Source organism: Bufo bufo, chromosome 10 (assembly GCF_905171765.1).
Source record: "Bufo bufo chromosome 10, aBufBuf1.1, whole genome shotgun sequence".
NCBI lineage: Eukaryota > Metazoa > Chordata > Amphibia > Anura > Bufonidae > Bufo > Bufo bufo.
The window spans coordinates 37,852,519-37,874,820 of NC_053398.1; the positions used below are offsets into that span (position 1 = coordinate 37,852,519).

Below are 22,302 nucleotides of genomic sequence, written 5' to 3' on the forward strand. Positions count from 1 at the left end.
TCCTATTTGCCTGCAGCTCTATTCTGTCTGTCCACCTGAAATGCTACTCTCTTATTTGCCTGTATTTCCACTCTCCTATATATCTGCCTGTAGCTCCATTCTACTATTTATCTGCCTCTAGCATCACTCTCCTATATCACCACCCTCCCATCTATCTGCCTGAAGTATGACTCTCCCATTTATTGTATCTGCCTGTAGCACCACTCTCCCATCTACCTGTTTGTAGCACCACTCTCCCATCTACCTGCCTGTAGCACCACTCTCCCATCTACCTGCCTGTAGCACCACTCTCCCATCTACCTGCCTGTAGCACCACTCTCCCATCTACCTGCCTGTAGCACCACTCTCCCATCTACCTGCCTGTAGCACCACTCTCCCATCTACCTGCCTGTAGAACCACTCTCCCATCTACCTGCCTGTAGCACCACTCTCCCATCTACCTGCCTGTAGCACCACTCTCCCATCTACCTGCCTGTAGCACCACTCTCCCTTCTACCTGCCTGTAGCACCACTCTCCCATGTACCTGCCTGTAGCACCACTCTCCCATCTACCTGCCTGTAGCACCACTCTCCCATCTACCTGCCTGTAGCACCACTCTCCCATCTACCTGCCTGTAGCACCACTCTCCCATCTACCTGCCTGTAGCACCACTCTCCCATCTACCTGCCTGTAGCACCACTCTCCCATCTACCTGCCTGTAGCACCACTCTCCCATCTACCTGCCTGTAGCACCACTCTCCCATCTACCTGACTGTAGCACCACTCTCCCATCTATCTGCCTGTAGCACCACTCTCCCTTCTATCTGCCTGTAGCACCACTCTCCCATCTACCTGACTGTAGCACTACTCTCCCATCTATCTGCCTATAGCACCACTCTCCCTTCTATCTGCCTGTAGCACCACTCTCCCATCTATCTGCCTGTAGCACCACTCTCCCATCTACCTGACTGTAGCACTACTCTCCCATCTATCTGCCTATAGCACCACTCTCCCTTCTATCTGCCTGTAGCACCACTCTCCCATCTATCTGCCTGTAGCACCACTCTCCCATCTATCTGCCTGTAGCACCACTCTCCCTTCTATCTGCCTGTAGCACCACTCTCCCATCTACCTGACTGTAGCACTACTCTCCCTTCTACCTGCCTGTAGCACTACTCTCCCTTCTATCTGCCTGTAGCACTACTCTCCCTTCTATCTGCCTGTAGCACCACTCTCCCATCTACCTGACTGTAGCACTACTCTCCCTTCTATCTGCCTGTAGCACCACTCTCACATCTACCACTGGTAGTGCCACTCTCCTATCTATCTGTGTGCAGCTCCACTTTCCTGTCTTTCTGTAGCTTCAATCTTCCATCTATATTAGTTGCCCTCTAGTGGTTATATATATATTACAGTTTATACATTGTATACAAGAATCTAGCTCTCACAGGCTTTAGCACCACTCTTACATCTATCTGCCTGTAACTTAAAGGGTTTCTGTCACCAGAATTAACCCTATTAAACTAGCTGACATTAGCGCTGTGCTAATGTCAGCTGAACCTAACTAGCCTAGTCCTACTTTTATCAATGCCCCCATTACTCCAGAAATATAACTTTTTAAATATGCTAATTAGCCTCTAGGTGCAGGGGGGCGTTGCCCCTGCCCCTAGAGGCTCTGTTCTCCCACCTCTGGCCACGCCCTGCTACACTAGATTGACAGGGCCAGGCAGCGTTGGTCTCCTACTGCCGGCCCTGTCTGCCGTGTAAATCTCGCACCTGCGCCATCCTGTTCAGCATTTGGCGCAGGTGCACTGATTGAAGGGCGCTCGCCGGCTGCCGACTTCCTCACTGCGCCGAATACTGAATGGCGTGAGATTTCCACAGTGCACAGGGCCGGCAGTTGCAGGTGAAGGCTGCCTGGCCCTGTCAATCTAGTGCAGCAGGGCGTGGCTAGAGGTGGGAGAACGGAGCCTGTAGGAGCAGGGGCAACACCGCCCCTGCAACTAGAGGCTAATTGGCATATTATAAAAGTTATATTTCTGTGACTCCATTCTTCTATCCGCCTGTAAATTCACTCTCCTATCCATCTGCCTGTAGCCCCACTCTCCTATCTATCCGCTTGTAACTCCAGTCTTCTATCTGTCTGTACCTCCATTTTTCTATCTTCCTGTCGATTCACTCTCCTTTATATCCTCTGTGAGGAATATGGATTATCATTTATTGGCAGCCCTGATTGTCATTTGATTCACCTTTTGGCATGTACACAGTCAGTGTACAGGCAAAATATGTTCCCACCCCCCAGCCATCAGCTAGCAATGAGAAAGCCCCAGGGGTCCAGGCTTCAAGGAGGCCCCAGGTGGATAGTCACACCTCAACCAGCCAGTTTGGAGCCAAGCTAATCCTGCAGGAAAACCCCCAGCAGGAGGTCTCAACCCTTGCCCAGGATCAATGATACCTCCCAGACATGTTGGCACCTACATTTCATAAGGAATTATGAACTGTCCGTCTATCCCAGGCATAATTCGGTTATCTTTTTCCGATCCTGGGGCAAAGCTAAACGTCCACGTGGTCCTGGCTTGAGGCTAGGATGCCTGGCAGGGGAGATATATATATCTCCCCACAGAAACCACATAGCGGCACCATGTTTGGACTCTAGTTGTAGACGGAATCCAGGCGGCCCAATTGGGCCTGGAACCATCTTCCTGCGACATTCTGGTCTGGGGCTATGAGCCCTAAGGGGTTTCTGGGTAATTTGCTGCCAGCACCAGAGAAGGAGGTGTGGACCCTACCCATAGGCGGGGAGGGGAGCGGCTGGCTACAGGTCATAAGCCCATGCAAGCCAGCGGGCGGGGTCTTTTCTGAAGGGGGTCACATCATGCCAATGTCTTTGGAGAGACCGGAAACCAGCTGACCTCACTGCCCCCACGTGACTGCAGCCAAGGACTATTCCACCATTATAACCCAAAGGAACTTTCATCTTACCCGGTAACTGACTTTTGCTCTGCTTAACCCTGTTGTACCTATATCACCTGTATCTGTAACCTCAGACCACTGTATATATTCTCTGTGTATATTGTGTTATATCTAGTGTGCCCTTAAGGCGATTAAATATATAATTTAATCTTGTGCTATCTTGTATCACAAATTTCCACGTCCTTGTTTCGGCCTAGTTATAAGCTACCGCGGCTTGGTTTCTCACTCTATATAATCCTGTTAGCGGACCGGGCTTATATCAAATAAGAAGCTGGTGGCAGATTTCCCGGGCTGAGAAGGTGCTGTTTCGCTGCGGCAGTGAAAAGGCTCTCTCAGCTTGTTGCCTTTCTGTGCCCGCTTGGACAGGAGGTGTCTGTGTAAACTGTACCAAGCTGACCTTACATGCTCCTCGAGGAGGGCGTAACGTCACGTTTTGGTAACCCGTCACCATACCACGTCTCGTGAGCTCGACGTAGGTGACGTCAAGCGGGCGCGAGGCGTGGAATTCGTCACATCCTCTCATAACTTCAGTCTTCTATCTGCTTGTTGATCCACTCTCCTATCTATCCACCTGTAGCTCCACTCTTCTATCTATCCACCTGTGACTCCATTCTTCTATCTGCCTGTAGATCCACTCTCCAATGTGCCTGTGACTTTATTCCTTTATCTGATTGTAGATCCACTCTCATATATATTCTCCTGTAACTTCCTTATTCTATCTGCTTGTAGAACCACTCTCCTATCTATCCAACTTTAGCTCTACTCTCCTATCTATCCGCCTGTAGCGCCATTCTTCTATCTGCCTGTAGATCCACTCTCCTATCTATCCGCCTGTAACTCTATTTTTCTATCCGCCTGTAGATTCACTTTCCTATATATCTGCCTGTAGCTCCACTCTCCTATCTATCCGCCTGTAACTGCATTCTACTATCTGCCTATAGATTCCCTTTCCTATCTATTCACCTATAACTCCATTCTCCTATCTATCTGCCTGTGACTCCTTTCTTCTATCAGCTTGTAGATCCACTCTGCTATATATCCTCTTGTAACATCATTCTTCTATCCGCCTGTACCTCCACTCTCCAATCTATCCACCTGTGACTCCATTCTTCTATCTGTCTGTAGCTCAATTTTTCTATCTTTCTGTCGATTCACTCTCCTATATATCCTCTCATAACTTCATTACTGCCTGTAGGTTAATTTCCTATCTGCCTGTGACTTCATTCCTTTATCTGATTGTAGATCCACTCTCATATATATTCTCCTGTAATTTCCTTCTTCTATCTGATTGTAGATCCACTCTCCTATCCACCTGTAGCTCCACTCTCCTATCTATCCGCCTGTAGCTCCATTTTTCTATCCGCCTGTAGATTCACTTTTCTATATATCTGCCTGTAGCTCCACTCTCCTATCTATCCGTCTGTAACTCCATTCTTCTATCTATCCACCTGTGACTCCATTCTCCTATTTGCCTGTAGATTCACTTTCCTATCTATCCGCCTGTGACTTCATTCCTTTATCTGATTGTAGATACACTCGCATATATATTCTCCTGTAACTTCCTTCTTTTATCCGCCGGTAGATTCACTTTCCTATATATCTGCCTGTAGCTCCACTCTCCTATCTATCCACCTATAACTCCATTCTTCTATCCGCCTGTAGATTCACTTTCCTATCTATCCGCTAACATATCTACATTCTCCTATCTATATGCCTGTGACTTTTTTTTTCTATCAGCTTGCATATCCACTCTCCTATATGTCCTCTTGTAATGTCATTCTTCTATCTGCTTTTAGATCCATTCTCCAATCTATCCACCTGTGACTCCATTCTTCTATCAGCCTATAGATTCGCTCTCCTATCCATTTGCCTATAACTCCATTCTCCTATCTATCCACCTGTGACTCCTTTCTTCTATCTGCCTGTAGATTCACTTTCCTATCTATCCGCCTGTGACTTCATTCCTCTATCTGATTGCAGATCTACTCTCCTATATATTCTCCTGTAACTTCCTTCTTCTATCTGCTTGTAGATACACTCTCCTATCTATCCAACAGTAGCTCCACTCTCCTATCTATCCGCCTGTAACTCCATTCTTCTATCCGCCTGTAGATTCAATTTCCTATATATCTGCCTGTAGCTCCACTCTCCTATCTATCCGCCTGTGGATTCACTTTCCTACTATCTATCCACCTATAACTCCATTCTCCTATCTATCTGCCTGTGACTCCTTTCTTCTATCAGCTTGTAGATCCACTCTCCTATATATCCTCTTGTTACGTCATTCTTCTATCTGCTTGTAGATTAACTTTCCTATCTATCCGCCTGTGAATTCATTCCTCTATCTGATTGTAGATCCACTCTCCTATCTTTCCACCTGTAGCTCCACTCTCCTATGTATCCACCTGTGACCCCATTCTTCTATCCGCCTGTAGATTCACTCTCCTATCTATCCACCTTTGACTCCTTTCTTCTATCTGCCTCGAGATTTACTTTCCTATCTATACGCCTGTGACTTCACTCCTCTATCTGATTGTAGATCCACTCTCCTATCTATCCGCCTGTAACTCCATTTTTCTATCTGCCTGTAGATTCACTTTCCTATATATCTGCCTGTAGCTCTATTCTACTATCTATCTGCCTGTGACTCCTTTCTTCTATCAGCCTGTTGTTCCCCTCTCCTATCTATCCACCTGTAGCTCCACTCTCCTATATATTCGCCTATAACTCCATTCTCCTATCTATCCACCTGTGACTCCATTCTTCTATCCGTCTGTATATTCACTCTCCTATCCATCTGCCTGTAACTCCATTCTCCTATCTATCCACCTGTGACTCTATTCTTCTATCCGTCTGTATATTCACTCTCCTATCCATCTGCCTGTAACTCCATTCTCCTATCTATCCACCTGTGACTCTATTCTTCTATATGCCTGTAGATTCACTTTCCTATCTGCCTGTGACTTCATTCCTTTATCTGATTGTAGATCCAATCGCATATATATTTTCCTGTAACTTCCTTCTTTTATCCACCTGTAGATTCACTTTACTATATATCCGCCTGTAGCTACACTCTCCTATCTATCCGCCTATAACTCCATTCTTCTATCCGCCTGCAGATTCACTTTACTATATATCTGCCTGTAGCTCCACTCTCCTATCTATCCGCCTATAACTCCATTCTCCCATCTACCTGTGACTCCTTTCTTCTATCAGCTTGTATATCCACTCTCCTATATATCCTCTTGTAATGTCATTCTTCTATCCGCTTGTAGCTCTACTCTCCTATCTATCCACATTTGACTCCTTTCTTCTATCTGCCTGTAGATTCCCTTTCCTAGCTATCCGCCTGTACATCCATTTTTCTATATGTCTGTAGCTTCATTCTTCTATCTGCCTTTAGCTCCACTCTCCTATCCATCTGCCTGTAACTCCATTCTATCTGCATGTGACTCCTTTCTTCTATCATCTTGTAGATCCACTCTCCTATATATCCTCTTGTAACTTCATTCTTCTATCTGCTTGTTGATCCACTCACCTATCTGTCTGTAGCTCCATTCTTCTATCTATCCACCTCTGACTCCTTTCTTCTATCTGCTTGTAGATCCACTCTCCTATCTATCCACCTGTGACTCCATTCTTCTATCCGCCTGTAGATTCATTCTCCAATCCATCTGCCTGTAACTCCATTCACCTATCTATCCACCTGTGACTCCATTCTCCTATATGCCTGTAGATTCACTTTCCTATCTGCCTGTGACTTCATTCCTTTATCGGATTGTAGATCCACGCGCATATATATTCTCCTGTAACTTCCTTCTTTTATCCGCCTGTAGATTCACTTTCCTATATATCCGCCTGTAGCTCAACTCTCTTATCTATCCGCCTGTAACTCTATTCTTCTATCCGCCTGTAGATTCACTCTCCTATCCATCTGCCTGTAACTCCATTCTCATATCTGCCTGTAACTCCATCCTTCTATCCTGCCTGTAGATTCACTTTCCTATCTATCCGCCTGTGACTTCATTCCTCTAATTGTAGATCCGCTCTCCTATCTAGCCATCTTTAGCTGCACTCTCCTATCTATCCGCCTGTAACTCCATTCTTCTATCTGCCTGTGGATTCACTTTCCTATCTATCCGCCTGTGACTTAATTCCTCTGATTGTAGATCTACTCTCCTATATATTCTCCTGTAACTTCCTTCTTTTATCCGCTTGTAGATCCACCTTTAGCTCCACTCTCCTATCTATCCACCTGTGACTCCTTTCTTATATATGCCTGTAGATTCACTTTCCTATCTGTCTGTGACTTCATTCCTTTATCTGATTGTAGATCCACTCGCATATATATTCTCCTGTAACTTCCTTCTTTTATCCGCCTGTAGATTCACTCTCCTATCTATCCGCCTGTGATTCACTTTCCTATCTATCCGCCTATAATTCCATTCTCCCATCTATATGCCTGACTCCTTTCTTCTATCTGCCTATAGATTCACTTTCCTATCTATCCGCCTGTGACTTCATTCCTCTAATTGTAGATCCGCTCTCCTATATATCCTCTTGTAACGTCATTCTTCTATCTGCTTTTAGATCCACTCTCCTATCTATCCGCCCTTGACTCCATTCTTCTGCCTGTAGATTCACTTTCCTACCTATCAGCCTGTAACTCCATTCTTCCATCCTCCTGTAACTCCACTCTATCCTTCTCCAGCTTATATCCACATGTAGAGCTCTTCTCCTTTCTATTTGCTAAAGTTTTCTATCTGCATGCAGCTCCACTCTCCTACCTGCCTGTTGTACCACTCTCACATCTAAAATGCCTTTAGGTTCATTCTATTATATATCTGCATGTCGTTTCACTTTCCCATCCATATGCCTGAATCTCCACTGTTCTGTTTATATACTGCAGCTCCATTCTTTAATCTGTGTATAGCTCCACTCTCCCATATATCCATCTCTAGCTTATCAATACGTAGTACTGTGTCCTACCTATCCATTGGTAGTGCCAAACTCCTATCTGTGTGCAGCTCCAATGTCCTGTCTTTCTGTAGCTCCAGTGTTCCTTCTTTATGCCTTTAGCACCACTCTTCCATCCATCTGCTTTTAGCTCCACTTTCATATCTATTCACCTGTGACTATTTTCTATCTGCCTGTGACTCCATTCTAATATATAACTGCCTGGAGCACCACTTTCCTATCTATGTGGCTGAAACACTACTCTCTCCACTTTCTGCCTGTAGCACCATGCTCCCATCTATCTATCTATCTGCCATATCCCCACTATCTGCTTGTAGCACCACACTCTTATCCATTGGCCAGTAACTATCTCCTATATATCTTCATTTCGCCTGATCTACTTTTTATCCATCTGTAGCTTCATTCTGCTATCTTCCTTCACCTTTACTCTCCCATCCATCCACATATAGCTCCAAAGTTTTATTTATTCATGTGTAGCTCTACTTTCCTATATGACTGTAGCTCCAATATAATCTATTTGCCTGTAGTCCAACTCTCCCACCTATCTGTGTTTAGAACCATGCTCTAATCTATCCGTGTGTGGCTTCACTCTCCTATCTATCCGCCTCTAGCTCCTCTCCATCCGTAGCTCCTATCTCTACTTTCTTCCTGTAGCACCATTCTCCCATCTATCTTCCTGTAGCATTACTCTCCCATCTATCGTCTTGTAGCATTACTCTCCCATCTATCTTCCTGTAGCATTACTCTCCAATCTACCTGGCTGTAGCACCACATCTCCTATCTATCTACATGGCTGTAGCTCCACTTTATAATCATGTCCTATGTCCACTCTCTTATTTATGTCCTACTGGTCTGTATATAGTTCAACTCTACTATCTATCTCGCTGTACCTTTACTATGCTTTTTATGTGTGTGTAGTTCCATTATCCTAAGTATAGATTTACCCTGCAATCTATTTGCAAGGAGCTTCCTCATACTACATTTGCAGGCAGTTCTATTCACACTGTGCATTTTACCCATTTATGTCACTTTCATTCTCTTATCGACCTGTGTGTAGCTACACTTTCCTATTCATCTGCATATTTCTATCCATCTCTGTATAGTTCCAATCTCTTATCCATCTGTCTACAGTTCAACACTCCCATCTGGCTCCGCTCTCTTATCCATCCGCCTGTGGCTCCGCTCTCTTATCCATCCGCCTGTGGCTCCGCTCTCCTATCCATCCGCCTGTGGCTCCGCTCTCTTATCCATCCGCCTGTGGCTCCGCTCTCCTATCCATCCGCCTGTGGCTCCGCTCTCTTATCCATCCGCCTGTGGCTCCGCTCTCCTATCAATCTGCTCGTTGCTTCACTGTTTTATCTGCCTGTAGCTTCATTCTCTTATCTTCCTGTAGCTCAATCCCTTTTCCTACCTAACACACCTGTAGCTCCACTCTCCTAACAGTCTGCTTGTTGCTTCATGTTTCGATCTTGCAGCTCCACTTTCCTGCATACATATCGCCTTTTTTGTCCCCATCTGCATCATTTCATAAACCCGAGTACAGCTCTACTCACCTCTTCACCTGTGTGTAGCTCCACTTTGCTATTCTACCAATCTGCAAGCAAGTCACTTTCCAAATTACTTTTATTTAATTTGCTTCTCCCTTTAAATGTAAATACCATTACATTGGAGCGCCGCTGTCCAATCAGCTCCTGTATAGAGCACTGCTCTGCTACTTACCCAAGTGTAACTTTCCTCTGCTATCCACCTGTATCTCTGCTCTCCTATCTAGCTACGTGCAGCCCTCCAGCTGTTCTCAAACTACAACTCCCGGAATCCTCCTTTTACGTCTATGGGAGTTACAAGAACAGTCAAGTAGGTGTGCATGCTGGGAGTTGTACTTTCAGAGCAGCCGTAGTTCCCTGACCTATTTCATCTCCCTTTGGCCTTATTTCCTTGCTTTATCAAAACAGAACCTATTCCTCCCTTACAAATAACTATATCTTTTTTTTACATGACATATCCCAGGAAATCAAAATAATCTCCTGACCGTGTTCTCTTTTTATGCTCCTTTCATCTTCCTCCTACTTGTCTATTTCTTTCGCCTTCTCTACTTTGCCTTTTAACCTTTTCCTACATTTCATTTGCCTCCTTCCCTTTGCCTTTCTTTCATTCTCTATTGTTTCATTTCTCCAGTTCCTTTTTCCATCTCCATTTCTGTTCTCCTCTTCCTTTCCCTTCTTCAGATCTACCTTTTGTTTTCTTGCTCTCCTCTCCCTTTCCTTATTTCTGTATCTTCTCTATTTCCCTTCTTCCCCTTTACTGTTTTCCTTTGTTATCAATGTTTCCTTCCTTTACTCTTTTTTTGTCCTCCACTATAATTCCTCTTGCCCTTCTGCTCCATTGCACTTCCCTCTTCCTCCCCATTTCCTATTTCCTTCTGTCTCTCCACTTTTCTCGTTCTCTTCACCTATATAATTTGCACTTTATCTTCCTGTTTCACATTCCATTTTTGTCTCTAGATCCAGAAGTAACCCATGTTTCTTTCCATTAATGGTTCATTGATTGTCTGTGAAGCGTGTTTTTACCCTATTATGTTTTATACTCTGGTGTTCTAGGACTTTTAGCGTTTTCTTGGACAGGTCAGAGACATTTAGGGCAGCCATCTAGAATGTTAGTGATAAAATCATAAAATGAGCATTTCTAGTGCCCTAGAGTCCTGTACATGCAATAAGGCAACCGGTAAAACAGCAAATGTTACTTGTCATTTAATTTCTAGAAAATGCTCTATTGTTCTCTGTACTTCCCATTTGCCCCAAAACATAAACCCATCAGTATAAAACCAACTTGGCTTGCTATGGCCTTGGTAATGATAAACTGGCAAGCCATGATGGGCAACGGGTTGATGGTTTCTTTGCTAGCCCTGAGCACACGGATAGACCAGTATAGAAACAATACAATGACATTGTTAGATGCCACCAGCTGGAGTAAATTCCATGGGGCTTCAATACACATTCTTCTGTTCTATAGCACTGTCTCTGGTATGATTATTATCCATTTTCTCCCCTCCATTTCTATACGTAATTATTCTCCTCTTGAATTCACATTTTTTCTCTTCTCTCCTTCCAATACTTCTAACTAAAGAGGAGAAGCCAAAGCCCAAGTAAGTAATGGAGTAACATTCTACAAACTTATGGTATATAGTAGCTGTAAAACTTCTCATATGTCTACCAGAAGTCAGGGGAAGCCTTGATTCGACAGGCTTTATCCACTTTGATATCACTTAGAAGGACAGAAGAGAACCCTATTGTGTATAGCAGGGATCAGCAACCTTCGGCACTCCAGCTGTTGTGAAACTACAATTCCCAGCATGCTCCATTTCATGCGAGTTCGTAGAAGAGCAGAGCAAGTATGCATGCTGGGAGTTGTGGTTTCACAACGGCTAGCGTGCCGGAGGTTGCCTACTCCTGGTGTATAGCTTCCAGACAACAGCTGTTTGTTCATGTTATGCAATAGAAGCAATTGCAGAGATTTAGCAGTCATCATTGATGGTCAAATAGGGAGAAAGCTGTCAATCAGCCAAGTCAGGTAGTGAGAAGCCTGCAGTGGGGCCGCTCAGATATCTATTCTGCCCATTCCTGGCATATTTTTGAACTAAGAGGGAGAATGAAGAGGTGGTCTGCACTTGTGCGGTGCACTCTCCATGCACTTCCTGGAAATAGTTGAGTGGTCGCTCAGCTCTTTTCAGAACTCTAATAAAAGTGAATGGAGAGCACCCAGCGCATGCGCAGGCCACTCTTCTTCACTTTGGGGGCCATATGCCACCAATGGTTGAGAAGGGCCAACCCCTTTCATGTCTCAGATCAACTGCACCCAGCCAGACTTTGAAGATGCGGAAAACCGGTGGTCATTGTGAGGAACCTCTAGTAATACAATATACTTTCCTTCCAGACTCACTGCACCTAAAATACCAGATGGAGAGAAAGTAGACTTTGATGTAAGTATGTTCGTAAAGGAAGACGGAAGAAATGATAAGTAGACAGAGATATGTGACACGGAAGAGCCACATCAATGGACAATATAGAAGTGCTCATGCACATGGCCATATTATCATAGCACATCTCAATGGCATGGATCTATAATAAGACACCCATAGCATTCGTTGTGACACTTCTGTTGGATGCCGGTGGTATTCTCCCCAAGAAAGACTCCCTAGTATGGTGCTGTACAGAGGTACCATATGGTGGCACACAGCATAGGCACTCCGGCTAGTACACGAGGCCTAATTCTCTGAAGAAATGCCTCCAATTACAAGAAACACTTATACTAAACGTCTTTTCATATAACTCAGTGCATTCCTTTAGTGGAGTTTTCTCAAGAAGGTTTTAATTGTTTCTACAGGATATCCAGAAGAAGAGACAGAACAAGGACTTGATTGAGTTGCAGTCTCTCATTGACCAGCACTTTGAGGGCCGTAAGAAGGAAGAAGAAGAACTTATTGGATTGAAAGAAAGAATTGTAAGTTATGGACCCCCCCCACAATAGTCATACTTCATGATATGCCCCATTGGGCCACTGGGCTGTGTATGGAGAAGCCAATGCCTGGGAAGACCCACTGGTAGTGTAATTACAACGGAAACTGCATTAACTGATATGTAATTTCGCAGTTTGCAGTATTACCCTACAGCAATTTTTTTTTTACAGTATTATAAATTTAATTAGGGTCCCTTTTTTTTTTACTATAGAAAATTAAAATCATTAAATCAGAGATAGTTTTGCATGTGATGCCATATACAGAGCTCATGCACTACCTATATTTGTCCACTAGTTGGCAATGTTGCACACACAGATGGGATTATACCTGGTCAAAATCTTACAATGTCCCAGTTCTGGCATGTGTTTGGTTAGAGTGACTTTTTAAAGAATTATCATAGATATGCAGCTTTAATTTATGCTACAAACTGAGTGCTAGACATGCGTTCCTTGTATACATTGAAGTCAATAAACATTTAATCCTGATCGACAGAGCATAGATTTATTCCTAGCACAATGTCATATATATTAGATCGTCATTTTGAGCACATTCTTTTCTGATGACATTATTGTGTCGCTGTTCTCAGGAGAAACGTAGAGCCGAAAGATCTGACCAGCAGAGGATCAGAGCCGAAAAAGAGAAGGAGCGTCAGAACAGACTTGCTGTAAGCACCATCTTTCTACAATTATATCTAGGCTTGTATATGTGTCGTTGACATGTCATGACCCTAACTAAAACAAGCACGTGTGATGCATTCAAGTCATCCTTACAATCCATGCTTTGTGCAGGAGGAGAAAGCAAGAAGAGAGGAACAGGATGCCTTGAGACGTGCTGAGGATGACATGAAGAAGAAGAAGGCTCTGTCCTCCATGGGAGCCTCATACAGCAGCTACCTAGCCAAGGTAAGAGAGACTAGCAGAAAGGCCAACAAGGCCACAATATGGATCTTCTCCTTTTTTATTCAGGTTCTCCTGTAGGACTGTCTTGTCCAAAATTTTTTAGTTGCTTACAATGCTTAAGCCCAAATACAGTTATAAAGAGACTTCACTATACGGTGCTATTAAGCAACAGGTTCAGTCCCTAAACTTTTTAAGATCTTTTCTCCTTTAGGCTGACCAGAAAAGAGGCAAGAAGCAAACAGCCCGTGAGCAGAAGAAGAAGATTCTGGCAGATCGTCGCAAGCCCCTGAACGTTGACCACATGAATGAGGACAAACTCAGGTACCATCATACCTAATGCAACCGTAGACTAAATGTGAATCTCACCATTTCCTGTGGCCTATTTAGTGGACAGCTAAAATCAATGGCCATAACGATATAGCTATAGGCAGACCAACAATTAAATAGCCAAATTTGGGAAATTTAAGTCTCGCGCTAGGAACATCAAAAGTCCACTTCTGGGTGGCGCTTGCATAAACACTACCCCTTTTATAGAACTGTTTGGGCAAAATCCAAACTGGCAAATATAGGGGCAGGTGTCTGAAGGGGACTGAATGCCCCTTTGCTACAGAAAAAGACACCAGCATAAAAAAATGGCACGTTAGGTGGGGGTCCCTTCTAAAGATGTTGTATTGAGATGGAGTACATTCCATTTGCGCCTCTGACCATGACTAGCCAAAGTAGATATCGTTGTGGCAACCTAGTCAAGTTTCTAGTTCAGAAAACCTACTTTTATACACTTTTATGGAATTCTGTGTTATGTGGGGTCCAGTGTTCAAGATTCTCTTCTCTTGGCCAGACCAGTTACAGAGTGTTTCTGGCTCTGTCCCTAGTTACAAAAACAACTGATTGTTTTGAATGGACACTGTGTAATGCTCATTTTCGCCTGTGGTGGTGCTGTTGGGAAACTGGACACTTAAGGGGTTGTCTAGGTTCAGAGCTGAACTCGGACATATCCATCTTCACCCCCTCCGGCCCCCCTGATATGAGCATCGGAGCATTTCACGCTTCTAAGCTCTTCTTTTCCCTGTGCTATCCAGGGGCAAGGGCATTCCTAGGAGATCTGGTGACGTACTAGGCTCCCCATAGGGACTGCTAGGCGACGTCACTGGCACTAATGGGTGGGATTTAGCTCTGCCCTATCCCTTAAAACTGCTAGGGCAGAGCTAAAGCCTGCCCATCAGAGCCGGTGACATCACCGGGAACACTGTTGGGCGGAAGCCTCCGCCTAGCAGTCCCTATGGAGATTCCCGATGCCACGTTTCCCCATAGATTACAGCTGATCATTGAGGGTCCAAAAATGGGGACACGTTATGATCAGCTCATTGTCACAAGACCCTGCTAACAAGTAGGGATTGTCCAAGAGAACCCCTTTATTACATCAGCATGTATGGCCTGCAACAATATATTAGACTGTTACCTGTTGATCTGTGATAGGGACAAGGCCAAGGAGCTTTGGGACTGGCTGTACGAACTGGAATCTGAGAAGTTTGAGATGGGAGAGAAGCTCAAGAAACAGAAATATGAGGTGAGTGAACTATATACAGTATACTTATACCATAATAGTACATCATTTAAAGCGGAATATCAATTGACAATACAATCGATTTTTCAGAAAGGTCTAATAAGAACATATTACATATTTTATAACTACCAACAGAAAAATACTGTATATTGATTGCAGCTTCCGGCATCACATCGGAAATATAGAAAAATCAGTCTCTTATGTACGAAATAACCAGTAACTGATCGATTTACATCTCAGATATAAATATCCAAATAATTTCCTTTGACCTGTACAAACTAATGTATGGTTTTCTTTTTAGTAAAACACATGTTCCCATGTTAAGGGCTTGTTCAGTATTAAAAAAATATTATTATTATTATTATTTTTTTTTTAAGACAGCGCCCCTCTTAAAGGGGTTGTGTGCTTATCCTATATTGATGACCTATCCTCAGGAAAGGTCATCAACATCAGATTGGCACTCTGCTGATCAACAGTATGAAGAGAACGTAACACTGGTAAGAGCGCCGCGTTCTCGCCGTTTTCCTGCTCACCAACATGCGTTGGTGTAATCACATGTCCTCAATCCCATTCACTTCAATAGAGCTTCAAAAGGAGCTGTAATTACACTGCTGTCCACTGCGATGTCGACAGCGAGCAGGTAAACAGTGAAGCGAATATTAATGACCAATCCTGGGGATGGGTCATCAATACAGGATAAGTGGAGAGTCCCTTTAAATTTTCTAGTGAATTGTGCTAAGCTGCAATACAAGACATGAGCTCTGATCAAGAAAAAAGAAGATGAGCCCTTATTTTTCTAAGGCTCCATTCAGACAACTGTGTGTGTTTTGCGGATCCACAAAACACGGACACCGCGGACCGCACATCGCCGGCACTAGAAATGCCTATTCTTGTCCGCAATTGCGGACAAGAATAGGACATGTTCTATTTTTTTCAGGATAGGAATTGCGGACCTGGGAAGTGCGGGTCCGCATTTCCGGATACGGGCCGCACATCGTGTGGCCCCATAGAAATTAATGGGTCCGCAATTCCGTTCGGCAAAATGCGGAACAGAATTGCGGACGTGTGAATGGAGCCTAATCCTGAATAACCACTTTAAATCAAATGCTGGGGGCGCAGCATTAAATGTTGCATTATGAGAATTGTAGTAATGTTACTTGACCCTATAGGAAATAATAGAAGTCACATTCCGATTTCGTTTTTTCTCATGAACTGTACAACTTTAGAGGTCACAAAGCCCCAGCTTATGGAGTCATGCACGTGACCATATTTTCCATGCGTGTGCTATTCACATTTTTTACAATCAGCACACTGACCCATTCATTCCTATGGGGCCATGCACATATTGGCGGACCCATATGACTGTTCCACAAATTGTAGAACGTGTCCTATTCTGGTCCGAATTGTGGACTAGAATAGTCCTTTCTGTTTATGGGTGTGAGACAAATGCGGAATGCACACTGAAGGTGTCCGTATGTTGCAGATCCATGGTTTGCAGACCGAAATACAGACACAGGTATATTCACATGCAGCAGACTTGATATGGGAATTTCTGCAGTTGTCTCATACATCTGAATGGGACTTGCAGAACTCTAACCACTATATTCAGATGAATAGAACCGATTTTCTGTTTCAGAAACTCCTGCAACTATCTGCTCCATGTGAATATTCCCTAAAATGTTTAGTAACCATTTAAAGTGTTCAAAATGACACTAATTTTAAAGTAATTCCAGGAATTGTTCGAAGGTGTTGAGCACCCTATCATGCAATGGCAATCTACATATTTAGTATTGCCCAAATGTGCATGAAGATCTGTGCGTTATCAGAAGTAAACATCCACTTACCAGCACATACTCACTCCAGTGGCATAAACCAAGGGGGTATGAGATGCAGTCTGCGGCTAGGCGGTAGCCATTTTGCCCTACAATGCACTTCTTTGGGTCAATCTGTCACGCTGGACTTTTATGCTGACACCACTGGGACAGCAAATCTTTTCTTTAATAGTGTTGGGGCCACAGATCCCTCTAGGGCGGGATGTAAATATTTACTTAAATTGTAGATATATTGGATTTCAATAGATTATTCTAATTGATTATTCAACTCTTATAGATGACATGATACAAGTCTAATACATAACTTCAAACTTAAATGATAAAATTAAGTCTGCCTGAAGCCACCACTAGGGGGAGCTTAAACGTATACAGTACGCAGAAAGCTCTTACACTCCTCTCTCCTGACATGTCCGTTTTAGTAACTACTTGCATCCCCCGTGTAATAACAATTGTGGAGCATCTATTCTAATGACTCTATGATGTGCCATTCCTTTATTATTCCTTCTAGAAGTCATGAATGAATTACCAGCGGTTTGCAATGAATGTCCAGATGGGTGTTACTAGTTGGAGTTGTGTCCCTGCACAGCATGCCACTATCTAATCAGTGCTACCAGTATCAGGATGCAGGGACACAACCCAAACTGGTAACACCCATCCGGACCTTCACTGCAGACTGCCAGCAATTCATTCATGACTTCTGGTAGGAAAAATAAAGGAATAGCACACCATAGAGGCATAAGAATAGATGCTCCAGAATTATTATTACATGGGGAATGCAAGGCGTTAATAAAACAGACATGTCAGGAGAGGTGAGAGAGGTCCTCTTTAACAAGATTAAAAAGGAACAATTTAATCTTGTGTCTCATATTATTTCCCCGCAGAAGTGAATAATGCACACAGACGTATGGAAGAAAGCAATATTTAGACATAAATTTGATCGATAGATAGAAAATAGCTAGCTAGCCAGAGACAGACAAATATAAACAGAGAAAAGAATATATAGATACATGCAGCCAAGGCCTCGACTCCAGATCTCAAAGGGAAAATTAGAACCACAACATTCGAATTAAAGTGAAAAACGTGAACTTTATTAATCATGAAACAGCATTTCTAACCCCCTCTGCCTCGAAAAAGGCCCCAATGAACAGGCAGAAACGTTGCCACATGAGAAATACAATCTTTCCCTTGAATTGGAGCGCTGTGGTTTTCAAGTATCCAATATTAAGGGCATTATATTCAGGGGGTAATATTAGGGCACACTTAACAACTACCCCATTATTCACATGATTATCTTGGTCTTTCTTAGATTACAACCCTGCACAGGAGAGTGGAAGAACTCTCTAAGTTGTAAGTAGAGATGCCCATTTTGAAGGGCATAAAAAACTCAGGGCTGTCTGTTCAGGCATGTGTCAAGGCACTATCAGTACGACAGGGCTTGGTGCTGAAGCATTGGCATAACACAATAAGTTACGAAGGAGACAGAGACTGCAAGCCAATAACGAGAAGGCCAATGAGAAATGGACGGGTCTTATTTCTGCAGTCATATTTTGTCCAGAGTCCTAGCCATGGCTCCAACATATTCATAAACTGTCCTAACCCGACAAAAGCTCCTCCAGAAGAGTGAATTAAGGGAGCAGAAGTGAGCAATAGTTAGGTTACTCATCCACTTTTTTGGTTTTCTGAGATGTTACCTTTTAGACATACTATGATCCAGATAGATGCCACCTTCCATATGTAGGTAAAGTTGAGACGGTTAATCGTACAAAGGCGTAGATCTGTACCTAGCGCCCATACAGGAATGGCTTGCAGTCTTGGTGTTCTTCATTTTTAAAGAATTTGGATCAATTGAACCTAAATGCCTCTGCTAAAGGCCCAAGCCCTGGTGTAATGGAAAGGTAAGTTGTGTGTTTTGGCAACACCCAAGGTACAGTTGTGTGTATGTTACTAGACACTGGCTGGACCCGTCTTCAACTCTTTTCTTTCACATATGGCTTTCTACACTGGTGATTGAGGTAATAGGCTTCCTACGACAGCTCAGGATATGAAAGAGCTGGAGGTAAGGATCTGTATAGGACCCACAAGCATAAATGGGTTGTGTGTTGTTTTAACAGGTTACAACTCTCAGGAACCGTATTGATCAACTGCAGAAACAGTGAGTAGCTGGTGTTCTCCAAACCCAACCTGCATCCAAAACTTCCCTCAAAAGCATAGCCCAAACATCTGTATATAGAACGTATTTCCTCAAATGTCTCCTGTGCTCACCTCCGTTTAACTGATCTGGCAGACAACAGCCTTCCGGAGCTCACCGGATCTGGCCTAACCGGGTACTGCCAACTATAATGGGGTCGGCTGCTTTCTGTCACGAGTGCCAATTTTTGGCTGGACAAAAATCACTACATGCACCATTTTTTACTCCTCACCGTTGACACCCTCTAACGTAACTCCTAGGAAATTAATGCACTACAGTTTGACTTGTGGTTGTGCATCCACTTCTACCCACTGCCCAGTTCATAATCATTGGCACAGGCAATCATAAATACCAGTTATCCCCATACAAACGTGAAGGCAATATGATATACACCCTATAAGTACCATTCACTAAAATCATTCCCAAGATTAATGCAATGGAATGTAATTATATAAGAATATGCATGAACTAATCAATTTCCTAAAAATAAAATACAATTTAATATGCCATTTCTGATTCCCTTCCTTGTTGCTTCATACCCAATGACCGAATGTTAGGCACAAAAGGGTGAGAATGGCTTTACAAAAATAAGTCATACACAAATTACCCGTTGTTCCTGTTCTGAGGCTTCCTTGGTCCCCCTCCAGTCTCTACTTCCTGGTCCATCCGAACATGGAAACATGATCACTCAGCCAATCACTGCCTGAGACGTTACTGTTGTAGCCATTGACCTAGATGTAGAGACTGGCATTGGCCCCAAGAAGCTTTGAAACAGGAGCAGCGAGGCATCTGAGGTACTTCCACAACCTACGAATGGCCTATAAAAAAAAAAAATCATAGTACGATCACCTGCTGTTCCTGTTCTGATGTTTGTTTTTTAGTTCTCCTCAACACAGAAACATGATCCCTCAGCTACTTGCTGGCCGAGTCAGGTTCACCGGTGCCACCATTGATTGGCTGTGCCGAGAGGAACCAGAATTTAGAGACTGGTAGTGGACCTAGGAACTGTGGAAACAGGAGTGGTGGGGGTATCCAGAGCTGTGACTTTTTTTTTTACATTTTTTAAGCCATTCATTTATTTTTTTCTTCCGGCCAGACAACCCCTTTCATACCACATTACTTGGGGTTACTATAACATAAAAGGTATTATCTCCTAATCTAAGTCCAGTATGCTCATGACATACCGTACTATGGTAAAGTATCACAAGTTATGCAAAATACTACCAGTCTTGAAAGATATTACAAGCCACTGCTGACTGCTTGGCTGGGTATTTTTTTTGCTTGCGATATCTGAAGTTCTAACCCTCAATTATAACAAGTAAGTAAACTGAGTTTTGCTAACCTACTTCTTGTCTGACCCTGGTATGTAAGGTACAGTATAAGCATCTGAGGAACTTGCGATGACTCTCACCCATCAGCAAGGTCTAATACTATCAAAGCCTAAAGGATGCGGCATCCTATAAAGGTGTCCACATTCTTAAAACTATTATAGTATTCCATACTTTGGGGCTTTTCGGGTGACCATACACATTAGACAGAAGTTGGTTCATGATTGAATAGCAGTTGATCATCTGGTGAATGATCGTTTCTCAGACACGTGTTCAATGAAACCGGCAAAGGACAAAAGATCTTTCTGAGAACTTTCTTTCAAAGAAAGATCTTTCATTCACAATCTTGACGATCATTCACAGATGACTTGTTTTCAGATGATGTTGGTCTATCGTCAATCGCCTAAAAAGAACATGAGTTGGTAAATTTCAACCTACGTACATTCTTTTCGGTTGAAAACATCTTTCATGAACCTTAGACTGATGTGTATGACCACCTTTAGGACCATGTTGAAAGAGTGAAAGCAATGCAAATCTATGGAACGCATGCATGATATGAGAGGGAAGTATGGCATGTGGGAGTATATGCTCAGTCTCACCCAAACTAACATGAAGACATGGTAAGTGACGTTGCATGGGTGTGCCAAATGTGTGTATACAAGGACTTATTTCTTTCTTCTACCTCTGATACTTTCCTTCTCCCTCTCAGTCCCCTGTCCTGCCTCTTTCCTCTCACCCTTTACTTGGGATTCTCTAGATGGATCTCCTGACCATGATATTTTTTCCCCCATCAACAGTAGCAAGAAGGCAGCTGGAGGCAAAGGAAAAGTTGGAGGCCGCTGGAAGTAAGCTCCCCCATGAACAAGACCTTCTCCTGACAGAGAGCAGCCCCTCTTCATCCTTCTTTTACCAAACCCAATCCTGCAGGAAGCTGGCTACACTGAGTGCCCCACAAGATATCTGTCATGTCTTACCCCGAGGGCCACCGTTTTCTCTCTGTGGACTGCTCTGTATGATCTCTTCTCTTTTGTAAATAAAGTGTGAAGCTTCTTACCCTTACAAACGTCTGCTTGTCACATACATTGGACTGAAGACATATGGGAATGCCATTTATCTCCAGATACCGATAAATAAGGCTCTAGATGTGGTACTATGTACAGTAGGTACCTTATATGCCCTTTTACTGAAACCCTTGGCATTAGGTAATATTTGAAGCCTTTATTAAATTCGTACAGTATAACCTGTAAATTGAGTGTCACCTATTTTTTTTTGTAATATACCTAAATCAGAAATTCAGGGAAAAATTATTAGATGCGCCGCAAAGCCGAATATCCTCGCGCTTCACGGTAACTTATCAATTTTACCTGAAATGGCGTAAAAAACAAAAAAAAACACTCACCTCATGAGAGTGAAGAGACCTCCACAGCCATCTTGATTGAAGATCCTGTGCAAAATCGCGTGCACCGTGACGTATGACATCATCATGCGCCGCGTGAGATTTTGCGCCTGATCTTCAATCAAGATGGCCACAGCAGCCTCTTTGCGCTCAAATGGATAAGGAAAGTATTATTTATTTATTTCAACTGCAAGCCCTACATTTTTATCTCAGATGCTGCGATCAATGATGGGGTGGGTGGGGGGTGGCGTAATCACCGTTCCCCATCCTTGCGCCCACTACATAATTTTGTCATGATACACATTTCTTTGTGAAGTTTGGCGAATTTTCCATAACTTCCCTCATCTCTAGTAATGGCCATCAGAACATTGCATACGCATTTTTAACATACTTTTATGTACATCATTTGGGTGATAATGCAATATTCAGAAAAAGCTGTTCTATTCCTTTGGAAAACTGCTTGCAAGTGCCCAGGTAGGTGGGGTTTCCTGCTCAAAATGCCCAAAACTGCCCAACTTCCTCAACGTCTGCTCCATAGTCTCTCAATGCTTCCTCCCCGACGTCAGGAGATGCAGCTCCATTTCTCACAATGGCGCAGTGTGCTGCACTTCCGATTTCACAAGTAGCGCCTGGGCATAGTGGCTCACAGAGG

General features: G+C 43.5%; 1 protein-coding gene and 1 long non-coding RNA gene across 32 annotated transcripts in view; one reads left to right on the forward strand and one right to left on the reverse strand.

Moving 5' to 3' along the window:
• Window positions 1-21,502, forward strand: part of TNNT3 (troponin T3, fast skeletal type) — a 44,226-nt gene extending 22,724 nt beyond the window's left edge. For 22 of the 28 annotated variants that reach the window (XM_040409803.1, XM_040409805.1, XM_040409809.1 and 19 more), the window contains 9 exons: window positions 11,054-11,072; window positions 11,861-11,906; window positions 12,311-12,427; window positions 13,030-13,107; window positions 13,232-13,345; window positions 13,554-13,663; window positions 14,819-14,909; window positions 18,850-18,890; window positions 21,052-21,313. In XM_040409803.1, coding sequence (XP_040265737.1) covers window positions 11,054-11,072; window positions 11,861-11,906; window positions 12,311-12,427; window positions 13,030-13,107; window positions 13,232-13,345; window positions 13,554-13,663; window positions 14,819-14,909; window positions 18,850-18,890; window positions 21,052-21,103 — 668 coding nt within the window. In that variant the 3' untranslated portion in view covers window positions 21,104-21,313. Of the gene's footprint in view, window positions 1-11,050; window positions 11,073-11,860; window positions 11,907-12,310; window positions 12,428-13,029; window positions 13,108-13,231; window positions 13,346-13,553; window positions 13,664-14,818; window positions 14,910-18,044; window positions 18,086-18,849; window positions 18,891-21,051 lie in introns of all 28 variants that reach the window. The other 6 variants (XM_040409819.1, XM_040409826.1, XM_040409824.1 and 3 more) reach the window with 2 other exon arrangements.
• Window positions 3,259-6,809, reverse strand: LOC120980619. 4 transcript variants are annotated; one of them, XR_005774553.1, is made up of 4 exons: window positions 5,863-6,809; window positions 5,703-5,782; window positions 5,147-5,514; window positions 3,259-3,864 (listed from the first exon to the last, which is right to left on the reverse strand). It is a non-coding gene; the product is annotated as an uncharacterized LOC120980619 (long non-coding RNA). The 4 variants fall into 4 exon arrangements; XR_005774551.1 differs by having other exon boundaries at window positions 5,147-5,782; XR_005774552.1 differs by having other exon boundaries at window positions 5,703-6,809.
• Window positions 21,503-22,302: the final 800 nt, after the last annotated feature.